We start from the raw sequence: 14,098 nt of genomic DNA, 5'->3' as shown, positions 1-14,098 counted from the left end.
CAGCATGGTTCACTGGATAGGGTGAAGAACAAGGACAGCTTTTGTAATTGCTACTTTCCCAAGGTGGATATGCTCCGCCGTGCAGGACCACAGCTGAGCTCCACATGGGCAAGTGAGCTGCTGCCATGGGCAGTTCAGCCAACAGATCTCAGTTTCTGCCTACCCAAAGGTGGATGCAAGAGGGGTGGTCAGACCTCAAGGAGTTTTACGACTTGCACAGGACATACTGTTTCAGCAGGGTGTAACGTACACCAATGCCCACCATACCACTCCGGGGTACCAATGAACCAAAGACTAACTGGACATATACTATACACTGGGTGCAGACTTCCATAGCAGTGGGATTAACCTCACTAAGGTTAGAGCTGAATGTCTCAATTTATTAGCATGTTCCCTGGTTGCTCAAATGCCTCCTGAAAGTCAACGGCTAGCACAAGTAGTAATTTTTAAAACTTCCTAGGAAAATTTTGGCACCATCCAAGCAAAAGTCAACTGACTGCCATGGGGCAGGCATTGTACTCCCAGCCTTCACTACAGTGTGTTTCAAGCAAAACCAAGCAGCAGCACTATCAAAAATTCACACCCATCTTGATGTTAGGACCTTTGTAGAACAACTCACAAGGAAAAAAAAGGAAACCTTTTATATAGGAGTAACTCATCACCGAGACCTAAATCTTTCATTCCCTTTTCTGTCCTCCATCAGTGACGCTAGTGCATTTTTACTTCTGTTTTTAAACCCAGAGCCTTTTGTCTTACTGTCATAAAGCAGGGAGCTGGTACTGCCAGGCTTACAAAACAAAGGGTCAAACTATTGTTTTCATTGCTGAAGAAATGCGGTCAGGTTTTAATGCAATTGAGCTGGAAACCTTCCCTGGCTTCCCACAGCAAGACCAGCTTGCCTGCAGCAGCAAACAGCGTGGCCAGCAGGCTCCTTCCAATGCATTTCACCAGGCCTGCTCCACCCTTTCTTCTTAAGCTATATAATGCTTACAAAATTAGGATAGATAGATTGGACTGATAGACCCAACAAAGTGTCTGCATCACAGGTGTTAAAACAGAAAACAGCTTTTAGAGTGACTTAATATTCCTTTTTATTACTGTTGTGGAGGTGTGATTCACATCATCATCCTCTTCCTCCTGAGGACAGAAAGAGGCAAGTCTCTGTGGAACCCAAACAGACAGGAGCAACAGAGAGGCGTTATCAGACAAGAGTGTTTCAGTTCTGCAAATGCTGAAGGAGGAGATTTTTAATAGTCAAAAGCAATAATTTTCATTTTCATTTAAAATGAATATACTTTGTTTTACTTATAATAGGGGTTTCTTCTACTAAGCCTGCTGTAATTCAGGGGATTTCACACTCACTCTCATAAGAAGCCGTAACCCGTGAGAAACCACAGAGAGTAAAGGTGTCACTGCAGGATCTTTTTCCCTAGAAATTCTTTCAAGTGTGGACTTTCCTGTCTTCTATTCTCATATTATGAATTTTCATACTGTGGACTCAGCAAATTCAGACTTCTACTCAGCTTAAGGGCTCAAATAAATAAGTTCCCACAGGCTAACAAATCTGATATGGTTATCTTGTTAACTAAGCCCGGCATTGCCTGCATCCGTGTTCGCTGCCCACAGAGTTCTTGCAGCTCAGACGCAGAGCAGTTCATTACACCATTGTAAATGGATCACATAAGCAAGCCGTACCTGTGCAAACACTACCAGAAAAGAAGCGGTAAGTTGAACTACCAGGCCCCAGGGATCTCTGCAGCCCGGGGATAGAAAAGACTGTTTCGACGGGTAACGGTGCTCATCCTCTGTCACTGACCTGTGCTGCAGAGTGCAGCAAGCTACTTCGGTTTGAAGACTGACTTTTCTGCCTACAGGGATATCACCGTGGCATTACTTTTGGCACTGAAGATTTTGTGCACCTTACCGAGGTAAGTATTTTGTCTAGGCTTCAACTCAATAAAATTTTACATGAATAAATTGTATTTCTCATATTCAGTCAGTCCATGATCACTTTAATTTAAACTTACCTTAAGTAGTGTCAAATGTCACATGGAGTTGTCCTGTTACATCCTGATGAGCTCGTTGTTCCTTACATCAGGGTATCCCCTGCCCTGTGCCAGAACAAATATTCACAAGGCCACAGAAAGAGTGAGATCAGTGAACTGATCAGTACAGTGGGGTTCGGTTTTTTTGGAGTTAGCATTTGTGCAGCACTATGTAAAGCAATATTTTAAAGTCAGTTTCACGTTTCATGAATGGGCTACATGTATGGATAGGTACCTAAATCTGCTGCTGCGTGACTCACACGAAAGAAGGGGCATGCAATTCTACATCAGTTATTCTGCAACATCTTTCTCTTTCTGAAAGTCTGTCCTTTTCATGTGCTTTACTGCTGCCTTGCTCTGCCCTATATTTAGCTAATTCTTGCCTTTCCTAATCTTGACCTGGATACAACTGTATATACACTGTTAACCCATACTTACTCATACTTCCAAAATTAATCTTTTAGAATGGAAGCGAAAAATGGAAACACCTTCCGCCCACATTACCCTGGAGACTAAGCTGGCCAAGTTCAATGAACGAGAGCACGCTAGTTCGATGAACGAGTGCAGAAACGTGTGCTCAGAGCAGAGATTCAATATTTGGCTGGTAACTGCTGCTGCATAGGTCGGTGATTTGAATGTCAGGCAGCACAGCTGGAATGGAATGCATCTCTGCTAGCATGAGCTCTGTTCACACTCAGTTCAGGGGTGTATGCTGAACACGTGCAGAAGAAAGCAGGGACAGAGAGCTGATAAGGTCCCACCTAACAAGTAGTGACTGAATAGGCATAGTGAAGGCATCCAGCTTGTATTTATTAAGTTTTAAAGTCATTTTCTTCCAGTATTAAACCTTGACAAGGTCTACTTGTCCAGGACTGTCAATCTCTTCATGGTGAGACTGACAAAGGCTGAAATTCTGATCTTCAAGTATAGAGCAGAGAAGACAGATTGCTGAACATCATCCTGCCAAAGGGCATTCACAGGTAGCTCAGCACTAACTTTAATCTATTTGATTGAAGATCTATCCCTTTACTCCTTACAATAAGAAACTCGTGCAATGAAGAACACAGTGCCTTCAGGTTGAGCAGCAATACACTTCAGTACACTCAGAAAACGTTTATATTTCTGACTCCTTAAGGATCTGTAATTAGTTGAAGAGTAAGAAGAATTGAAGCTCCAGTGCCTGAAATTTCTGTGTGAAAACCCAAAGTTTGGATGGAGGGAGGTTCTTTAAACCGCCCCTAGTTTGACTTCAGATAATCTTTTTCATTTGCTTAAAATTTAAATGAATACATGCAATGTAGCACTTTGAATAAAATATCTGCCTGCATTTCTTTTGTAACCAAACTACATTCCTTTCTTTTTCAGCCATTCCAGGAGCTAAGCATATTATAGATTTAAATACAGTTACTATACTTTTTTATCTGGAAATTCAAGTTTTAATTATCCATTACAAATGTCAAATATAACTCAGCACTAAAAATACAGAAAGTCACATTTTGCACTTTTCAATACAAAGATAATTAATAATACATAATACAAGAACTATATGTCATTAACCATGCACATTTCAGTGACAATAAACATCAGGGGATCAAAGCAAAGACAAATAAGAATTCAGATTTTACATGAAAAAGAGGAGGAAAAAGTTTAACCATATAGTCCGTATAAACAAATACATGGGAGAGGAAGAACCGAAAGAGAATTGCTTCTGATTCCCTTGCAAAAGCTATCCAAGGAGGAGGGAAAAGGTGATCCAGCTAATTCCTCCTTTGTGCAAAGAAGATGAATAAACGACTTTTCTTGTATTAGCCAAGTTAGGTCAAAATTATATCAAGCATCGTGTCCAAAGAATCAGACCATTTTTAAACTACAACTCACAGAAGCAATAATCACATTCTTTAAACTATATTATTTAAATAAATTTTATTTCCCCCTAAAAAAAAAAAATTGTTTTATTTGTTAATTACATTCCTCTACACAAAGTAACCCTTGTGTCTTCCTATGAGGTTCATACCTATCTTCAGGCACCAGTGAACCCAGCCATTCATTGGGAACAAAAGCAGCTACAGTTCCAGCTTTCATTGGTGGTTTCTTTTTTCACTGGACATAAGCCAGACTCAAACTGTTTAAGGGGGGAAGTAGCAGACACACATAAGCCACTATTTATTTTCAGTACTCATACAAGACACCTGATATAAGCCAAGATGAAGAGAAATTCAAGGATGGGAACTCACAAGAGCGAAAGTTGGAGGGATGGCAGAAAAGGAAGGGGGAGGGTAGAAACACGTGAATTTGGTTTTCAGCTAAAACGTTCCTCTCATTTTTTTCCCAGGTGAATGTGCTGTTGTTGCTACACAAAGACCTGGGCAGCTCAGACATTCTGTGCTTAAATCACATCAATTTTTAACTAAGCAGTTCCAGAAAAAAGACCTTCCGTCAGGAGAACTGATTGCTGCTGGTGAGCAAGTATTTTTCATTCTTAACTTTCCTTTAGTACAGCGATGAGGTTTGGCTGACAAATGCATTACAAGCCTAGTCGTACAAAAAGACAAACGATAGATGCTTAGAGATTAGCTAGCAAAACATTTGTTCTGACAGAGAGATGAAGGCAATCTATATGGTGCTGGTTGTAATTTTTTTTTCTTTTAATCAATTAACTAACACTGGATTATGTAGCATCAAAAATTCAGAATATTGAATTTAAACTGCCTCCAGCTACAGCTCCATAAATTATCCTTCCAAAACCCTGTTGGTTTTCAGTAGGATGATAATAAATTATTTAAGCTTCAGATAATTAATCTGGTGACTTGAAGAGATTTACACTTCAATTTTTTTATGAATACATCATGAAAGAACATCATGCATTTCATACCTGCTTTATAGAGACATTCCCTGCTGTGATTTCAAAACCATAACTATTTATGTTTAAATAGCATTTTAACATGTTAATATAAATGCTAGGTTTTATTGTTAACATCTAATAGGTAAACTGATACTAAAGATAGTTATTAACTTTCACACAGAGGTGCTACAAATACTCTTTCATCAAGTGTATAGTAGTAGGGTGTAATGATCTGCTTTTGCTGACTGAAGTTAGCGGCCTGCACAAACGTGGAAAACTTGAATGGAATTTTTATTACCAAAAAATCCTCCTCCCCCAGACTTAACTAAACATTATAGTTTCTCCTCAGGAAACACTGGAAAACTTCACATTTTCTTATTAAATATTGATAATCCCCAGTCATCAAATTAATGTGCCTAATTAGTAAGCTCCAAAGGAGACTACTTTCTAAAACTCAATCAACAACAGCTAACATGAATGAGCCTAAGGAAGTACGTGAAACAAAGAACAACTCTACAGTTGCAATACTATGCAGAGGGAAAGGGAACTGTTGTGCACAAGACTGAGGAGAAAAATATTATAATGAATGTATTTATACTCAGAATGTGTTTATATTCAGAATTATAAGATTCTTACTACGAGATGATACTTCATTTTCTCTACAATTTTGCACATTTTAATGTGAAGATGGTTCTCCAGTCACTTAAATAGAATATTTTTCTTGTGTTGAGATTGCCTGTTATTGGAAGTGGAGTTTGCATTTGTTTACTAGAAATTGAACTGTTAGCAGTGATGTTAGTGATGTTGAGAGGTTCATTAAAGTAAGGATAAAAGCTGCTGCACTTTTCATGCTTCTCTGTCCTAAGAAGCACAAAGTATCTTCTTTTGCCAGTGCTCAGGGCTGTAATTCCATACTGGATATCAATTTTAAATTCAAGTTTGAAATTTTCTTTGTCAATACACAAAGCACAAGTGCTTTGGGGGATTTTTTTTATTATTATTATTATTTCAGTCAAAACGTTTTCTCAACAGGTCATCCTGATGACTCGTAAATCTCTACCTCTGACAAGTGGCATCTCCAGAAAGAACTGATAAGCTGACTGGGTGGTATCCTGGGCTATATGCATTATATTTTTTAACTTATTCAAACCATCAGGTATCCACCTGAATATCAGAGCTTTAATGCCTAAAGATGATTGTACTATGCAGAAAGAAGACCTATCAATTTAAAAAAAATGACTTTGTAAAGCTTTTCCTCAACCATTGCTTTGGTTCTCTGACTTTTATCAAGGTTACTGAATTTCTCATCATGGTCTTTGTCAGGAAGAGAAGCAAATATCTTTAGAATACTGAAAGAGCCAGGAGCACAGATGGATCATTTTTTTGTTGTGCTGAAAATCAGTTTAAAAATGCCTTGAAGAATGGGGAAGGTTTTTGAGTTTTCATTGTGAGAAACGGCTGGAAATTTCTTTGCTATTTCTCTCACTATCTTTAACATCTCGGTTCACAGAGTGCAGCCTAAAAAAAATTATGGCAATTTCAATATTCTGGAGGATTTGCCAGTTTAAAATGTATTATACCTGGAGGGAAATATTTGTCGATTTTCCTATTTTATTAAGGAGGATATCACAAGACATCTTTTGACCAAAAAACTTACTACCCATAAAAAAAGATCCCATGCTGTTATGTTTCATTGAAATTTAAAAAAAAAAAAACAAACAGAACAAACAACTAGTAGTACTGTCTTGAAATTGTTATGATCCAGTATTACAACATTGTACTAGTTCATAAGAATCAAATGCTGGGTAACCAGAAATAAACCGAGATGGACTTTGTTTCCCTGATTACGCTGTAGCGAGAACCCTCCCCTGCAGCCTAATTATGTCAGCTGAAAGCAGTGTTGCATGATAAAATTAAGCACCTCCATTTTGCACTTTTCTCACAAAGGGCATTTCTAGAAATAAACTGTCTCTGTAGTATAGATTGTTAGGATACCGCAAACACATTGATTTACACTACACCAGGTGACGAATTCATGTAACTAAAGCTGTCATTTTGTTTTCCAGTTTCCTTGCTGCATTGAAAGGGAAATAATGCTCCATTCAACATTGGCCTTGTCCCTCCTACTAATTGCAGTCTCTTCCAACCTTGCGATGGCAATCAAAAAGGAAAAACGAGCACCTCAGACTCTGTCAAGAGGTACTGTACATTTACTGTATATAGTTACCTCCTTATCTTACCATATAGGTCAACAAAAGTTTTTATTTAGAATGGACATAGAAGCACATATATACTTACTGAGGTGTGTTTCCCTAGTGTTAAGTGCCACTCTAAGTAGTGCATCTTCTTATTCTGTGTTGTTTCACTGCATCAGTTTGTTCTTAAGGTTATGGCTGATGGCCTCATATAACTTGCATAATTCATATAACTCACAGTGACCTAGTAGAAATAAAATAACCTAAACTGGGTCTCTGAAATCAGGATGCACTTGTGGGACTATCAGTGAAAAAGCATTCTTCAATATATCATTTAAAAGATATTTATTATGGTAACTCATTAACTACTGAAACAGTTTCATAACTTCATTTGCTATGGAACGATTTTTCTACAGACCTATTTTTATACACAGAACAACAGTTTGAGGCACTGGTGGGTTTCTCTGCGTGACTGAGTTTTTTGCTTTCCATCAGATAGTCACAGTCATGCTTCACAGTGAATAATTCACTTCCTTGCAGTGCATAATTTTCAACCTGGATGTCAACTAAAGACTCTATTTTAATTTATTTATGTCTGATCAATCCTTAGAAATAGAAGCAGAACAATAGCTTACCGAGGTCTCTTCCTTATCTCCATCTCCATTACCTTTCGGACCTATTCCTCCAAAACAACCTGCAGCTCCCTTCCTGACCTCTTCTGCAAGCTATGCAAAGTCTGCAGATCCCACAGCTCACCTCTGAAGTCTTCTCATACAAAGCACTGCCAAAGACCCACCTGTCACAGAGATCCCATCTGAGCCTAATTGCTCAGGGAGTGCTTGGCAAAATCATGCAACACTTAGACTGACCAAAGAGAAATTGCAAATCATTTCTCGTAAGTGGTATCCCTAGAGAAAGGTTATAATCAGTGTGATATCTATTGCCTATCTTGCCTTGATCAGGATTTATTTTTCCCACTAAGTCTAAATGCATAAAAAGATAACAAAATCTCCTCAATTCTGGCAATTTTGGAAAAAAAAAAAATAGTCACAGAAAGCAAGAATCAGTTTTCTAATTCTGATTTCAGGCCTTTTGGGATGCCTTGAGCATTTTATCTCTAATTTTCACACATCAAAAAGTACTACTTAAACCTGCTGCAAAATGACCCTTGCTGACTCCTCTATGCTGTTACCGTCAGCAGTAGACTTCAGCCAGGGCTGGGAACACACTGGTCAACGCACCAGAATCCCACCATCAACCAGACGGATCTGTAATCGAAATCACTCCTCTGAAAGTAGAGATGACCTAGTGGCATCACAAGCAATCATCCCATGAGAAAGCCAACAGCAAATCTCTGCATACCCAGGGCTGGTTCAAGCGCTATCCAGACAGCGGAGAAGAAACATCGCTTTAACTCGGTCCAGATCCAGAAGCTGTTCTACAATTCCCATGAGCGCCGTCATGAATGGAGCAACACTGCCTGGGAGGCAGGAATCTACTACACAGGGGCTGGCGTCCTTGGGATCGGAAGGCATGAAACCAACCAGACCATTTGCTTTTTGAGATCAGTGTATTACTAGCTATAGATGATGAGCTATGAAGATGATGATTCATTAGGATTTTGTTTCAGTGGAAACTCTTATTTAACAGCCATTCTTTTATTAAATTATTTCATTAAATGAAGTGCTTGCAACTCTAGGGATTGAAATTCATTACTCGGGACTTAAGTTTATAACCCAAGACTGTTCTAACGATGTTGATATTAAAATTGATCTTATTTGAGCTGTCATATTTTATTTTTCTCTCTTTTATAAGCCAACTTTCTCTTTAAGCCCCAGGGCCTACATGAAATATGGAGCAGACCCTATAATGATATAAAGGATTTGGGTGCTGATTTAGGGACCTCTGAGTATTTAGAAAGATATCTAACAGGTTTGCCAAAGGACTTGAACAGGATATGCAAGCAGCTGAGGTTTTTTGGGGGGGTTGGTTGTTTTGGGTTTATTTACTCTTCCAGCGCACCTATCAGGAGATGTAGAATTTGCATACCCACAACATTTGAGAACTTCTAACTAAAAATCCAAATCCTATTTGGGTACAACTATTGATAAATACAAAGAAAGGAATTTGTTATGAGTTACTTGCCACCAGTTAATCCTTTTGTTATATTTCTAGGGTGGGGAGATGAAATTACCTGGGTACAAACTTATGAAGAAGGGCTTTATCAAGCAAAAAAAAGGTAAGAGATTAAAAAAATTGTTTGAAAGACAAAGTTGTTCATCAGTCATGCCTGAATATACTATAATGAAACAGAACAAAGAAACACCATGACAGCTGATCTGCAGACCACCCAGTTAAATAAAACAGATTTTGTGTCTATAAATAAAAGCCATTGTAGGGGTCTTATGACTCTGAAGCAACATCATGGGCCAATAGTTTAACACTGTTATTTCTTTGTCACAACAGCAGTGTTGTCATATGACTAAGGAATTGTAAATAGATATAATTTTAAAAAATACATCTGTTGTGGGGTTTTTAATATCACGTACTGAAATTCAGTTACATTTGCTCTTGCATGATGATCTACTGCCTGTGATGTTTTCCCCAACACTTCATTAGATGGCATGTGTGCATGATGTACTCAGTTTCTCACTATCTTGGTAGAAATGAAAGTTCCAATCTGAATCTTCTCTGGGACTCAGCTGAAAATATATCTGAGAGTTCATAACAATACTTATTTAAATCTCTTTTACAGTTCATTTTAGATCATAATAGTGTGGCATGAGTTATTGTTAAACTGAAGGCAAATTATTTTTAAATAAAAGGCAATTAAATGTCATGTACCCCATGTGACAATAGCTAGGAACTGAACAATTCTTGACAATGATAGCATATCAAGCATTAGTAACTGATTCATTGAACAGTAACAGTAGTTTAAAAAAATACAGGAGAAAAATGCACAGAATTGCTTTATGTTTTGATATCCAAAAATATAGAATTTTGATACTTTACCAAACTATTTACAGAAAAAAAATAATTGACTGTATATCTGTTCAAGAAAGTTTAAAAAATATGAAACTTTCCATGGGAAATATTTGATGATAAACCCTATTTTATAAAATTTTTCTTATTCCAGTTCATACAGATTATTTTTATTTTCTTAATCATGGAAAACTTTACACTTAAGCAATATTAAATACATCTTCAGTGAGATTATATACTAACTGGGAATGAAATGACAATGGCTCTGTTATTTCTTCTAGACTCTTACTTTAGAAAACATATTTAGACATAGAAAATCTATTTTTTCTGTTCCTTTCTGTTATGAAGGAGTTATGTTCTTTTCCCTTGCTCAAAAATGTCTAATTCTTTACCGAATGCCTGTATGGTTTTACTGTGGGTTAACATAAGATTAGATGTAATTTGCCTTTTACAGTCTGCTAGTAAAATCATCCATTTGCGTACTGATCAAATGTTCTAACTACATGTTTTATTATTATTAATAAAGTAACAAGCCACTGATGGTAATTCATCATTTGGAAGACTGTCAATACTGCCAAGGTAATTTTGAGTGTTAAAATTTTGTGATTATTTTTATAAGAAACTGCACCTACCTATATATTTACTTTGCACTTACTGAAAATTATTTAAAGAAATAGGTAAATGAAAATGTATTTGAAAAGCTAAGCATTTATTACTGTCACTTACAAAAAATCCCCTATGAAACTACTCAATAAAGAACACGCAAAATACTCAGCGTTGCTGTCCTGCTACCCCTAACACAGCGCTCGTCAGTTTAAATTAAGAGGCACAGATTTGCTATTGACTCATTGAACAGGTTTAATATTGTTTGGCTCTCCTGAACTGGTAACTAAAGGAGGAGACAAGGACAGGGCTGCTGAAATCGATCTAATAAAAGTTTTCTGAGAATAATGCACTTTTGTCAAGCTGAGACATGGTATCCGTTGAGACTACAGGCTTCACAAACAACAGAAGAGAGCTTCCTTTTCCATAGCCAGGAGGGTGTACTGACATGGGTCAGAAAACCAAAAAGCAGTGATCGAGCCCTTAAGCATCTCCTCAGGAATGTGAATCAGCAGAGACAGGAACAATGTGGCCAGTCTCTGACCAAAGCGGTGCCCAAACGCAGACAGAAAGCAGAGTTTGAGATGGACTTCAAAACGATCATGTCTTTTCTAGCACTGAAGAAAGCTTTTGCAGAAAATGAAGAGATACAGGAAATGGCCCAAAATGACTTCGTTATGCTGAATCTCATGGTATGAAGGGTTTGGGGCAATTTGACTGCTACCTTTTTTTGGCTTGTGTTTTCTTTTTCTTTGTCTTGCCTTTTCATGCCATTTTAGCCAAGTATCTCTGGCATTTCAGTTACATTTAAGTACAGGCATTTGTGCATGTGTATCCACACACAAGTAGTACCTTTTTTGGTTTTGTCCTCTGCTACAAGACTATTCACAGGTGGTACTACTTCAGCAAAATTTACAGGAATATTTTAGTAACTGGCTTTACTTTCTCTGCCAGCATGAAACCACAGATAAAAACCTGTCACCTGATGGACAATACGTGCCTCGAATCATGTTCATAGGTATGTACAATATTTATCTACCTTCAAAGCTGTGATAGCTAAATCTATGCCAGTGTTCTCCCTTGGGGACATCAAAATTATTCATTTTACAAAAAGAAAATAGCTCAAAATTTATCATTACCATGGCATTAGCCTGGAACTTGGCAGATCTGAGTTCAGTCCTCCCTCTGTCAGAGGCTTTGACCCTCATAAACTTCTTCAGGTTACAGATATGTTCTGGAGGGTACCTAATTTGTGCTTGGGGGCAAGATGCTTAAATATCTGTTAGCATCTGGGCTTTTGCTCTCCATGCTTCTTGCTAGTGCTGTTATGAGACAAAGTCTACTGAAAACTGTCAAATATCTGACTGAATGTAGATGTCTACAGTGTGGTCGTTACCAGAGAGAGAGTCAATAGTCAGTAGCATCTAAGGAATCATTTATCCAATCATAAAGCTGACTTCCGGAAGAGATGAAATGAATTATGCCCCAGAGTGCCTGTTCCTTTTCACTGACTGTACAGGGAGCTTGGAGTGACCAGTACTGTGGTGGCATCCAAAGTTAGAGGAAGCCCACACTCAGACAGAGAGCAATGTAGTAACAGGAGTCAGTTAATTAACAAAAAGCTTGGAAGGGGAAATGGGAGATGTCCACAACAACTTGCTCCCAGGGTGAGAATTCTTCCCATTAAGAATCACAAGATATTCATTCTGAAGGCTCCAGGTAGGTCATGCTAATATTGCATTAGGTACGCATGGCCCTCACTATGTGTGCATCCAGCCAAATTAGCCTCTCCTGATGTAACCCCAGAACTTGTAAAACAAGATATTTTTCTTTAAATATGGATGAAATGCATGTGTAATCTACCACTTAAAAATAGCTGCATAACATAAAACACAAGCATTAGCTTTTATTCGGGATTTCTCCAAGTGAAGAGCAGTTAGTTGGAACAGAGCATAATGGCCTCATAATTGCCTCGTTGATGAAATTGGAACCTCAGAAACAGGGCTGTCAAAGTAGTACCACAGACATTGCCCTCAGTTGTTGTGGGAATGGAAAGCAGCGTTTAATATCATTACTTTTTCAGACCCATCTCTCACAGTAAGAGCTGATATCACAGGAAGATACTCCAACCGTCTTTACACTTACGAACCACAAGACATACCATTCTGTAAGTGCCCTTTTTGTTGTGCTACTTTGTGTTTCACATTGTAAGCAGCCAGATACGCCCCATCCCAATCATTCGTGCTTGAGAATCTGTTAAGATCTCAAAGTAACGAGTAAAGACCATGCATGAGCATTTGCAATAAATTAGAATAGTCTAACCTGTTCTAGCAAAACACTTAAGCACACCTATTGTCCCATTGAATTTATCGGGACTACTCAGGTAAGACAAATTGAAAGATCATGGGTGAGAACTTTCAGGATCGAGATCTGAGCAGTTTGCTGGAGAATGGTGAAAGTCACTACTCTCAAAGGTATCCAACTACACAATGTAAACAGCCAGTGGTGGGAGGGAATCAGTAAAGAAATGCTGGTGGTTACCTGGGTACCACCTAACACCCATATTTCAGAAAGGAATGTGATTTTTCAGGTTGAGCTAGTCCTTGCTCTATATCATCTATCTGACACCAATGCAGTATCTCACCACAAACATGCACGTCACATCTGATTAGTAGGCTTGCTGTTGAGAAATAAGGGAGTTGAAAGGAGTCTTGTCAAATCCCTTCAAGTTAAACATTTTGATTCATGAAACTTTTTACCTTCTGCTTTACTATCAATGCCAGAATTTTCACTATAGAAAGATCTCAAATATAATGTGTGACCATAAATTAATTTCAATGTGCACAATTTACTCATTAAACCAGATGGAGTTTTTAGTTGCACAAATACACTTTAAGTACATTTTTACAGTTCTTATTTTTCTTTCAGTAATAGAGAACATGAAGAAAGCACTACGCCTCATTCAGACAGAACTGTAACCAGCAACAGTGAAATGACCAAAGCCTCTACGAGGTGAGGCTGCACATCTCTGTCTCTACTAGCGTTTTGAACTCTTACCAAGCAGCTTTGGTATATCAGATTTCATTAGAAATTTATATGTATAATTTGAAGAGCAAACATAGAAAGACTGTCACACCCATTTGGAAAATAAGAGGAGAAATCTAGTAAATGCTTTGAAATTAGTTACCTGAATAACTGAAAGTGATCGTTTAAGGTGCAGCAACTTTGAGCTGTATTTTATCAACCTAACTATGAATTCGTTAAGTCAGCTAGGACTTCAGACCAAGAGTTATAACTGATCTTTTTGATGTCTATTTGCAATTTATTATATAAGTTAATAGCTGCATCTTGGCTCCCAATGTTTATTATTATCACAAGAAGCTTGTTAGTTGCTAGTGTACCTCTGTTTATGCACTTATTTCTCATTAAAG

General features: G+C 37.9%; 1 protein-coding gene across 1 annotated transcript; it reads left to right on the top strand.

Annotated features, from left to right (window-relative positions):
- Positions 1–6,980: 6,980 nt before the first annotated feature.
- On the top strand, positions 6,981–13,645 carry AGR3 (anterior gradient 3). The gene is made up of 7 exons (XM_009698568.1): positions 6,981–7,086; positions 9,258–9,321; positions 10,591–10,643; positions 11,283–11,359; positions 11,622–11,685; positions 12,751–12,834; positions 13,596–13,645. Exons 1-7 carry the CDS (start codon positions 6,981–6,983, stop codon positions 13,643–13,645), a joined length of 498 nt encoding a protein of 165 aa, XP_009696870.1.
- Positions 13,646–14,098: the final 453 nt, after the last annotated feature.

Source organism: Cariama cristata, unplaced genomic scaffold, assembly GCF_000690535.1.
Source record: "Cariama cristata isolate BGI_N322 unplaced genomic scaffold, ASM69053v1 scaffold7464, whole genome shotgun sequence".
Lineage (NCBI taxonomy): Eukaryota > Metazoa > Chordata > Aves > Cariamiformes > Cariamidae > Cariama > Cariama cristata.
Note: the sequence above shows the minus strand (reverse complement) of the source record. Positions and strands in the feature narration are given on the sequence as shown.

What these genes read in the sequence shown, in the direction of transcription:
- AGR3 (XM_009698568.1), top strand. Translation starts at nt 6,981, where the DNA reads ATGCTCCATTCAACATTGGCCTTGTCCCTCCTACTAATTGCAGTCTCT. An exon ending in CTTTATCAAGCAAAAAAAAG is followed by an intron (nt 9,322 to 10,590) that starts GTAAGAGATTAA and finishes TTATTAATAAAG; the next exon opens with TAACAAGCCACTGATGGTAA. An exon ending in ACCACAAGACATACCATTCT is followed by an intron (nt 12,835 to 13,595) that starts GTAAGTGCCCTT and finishes TTTTTCTTTCAG; the next exon opens with TAATAGAGAACATGAAGAAA.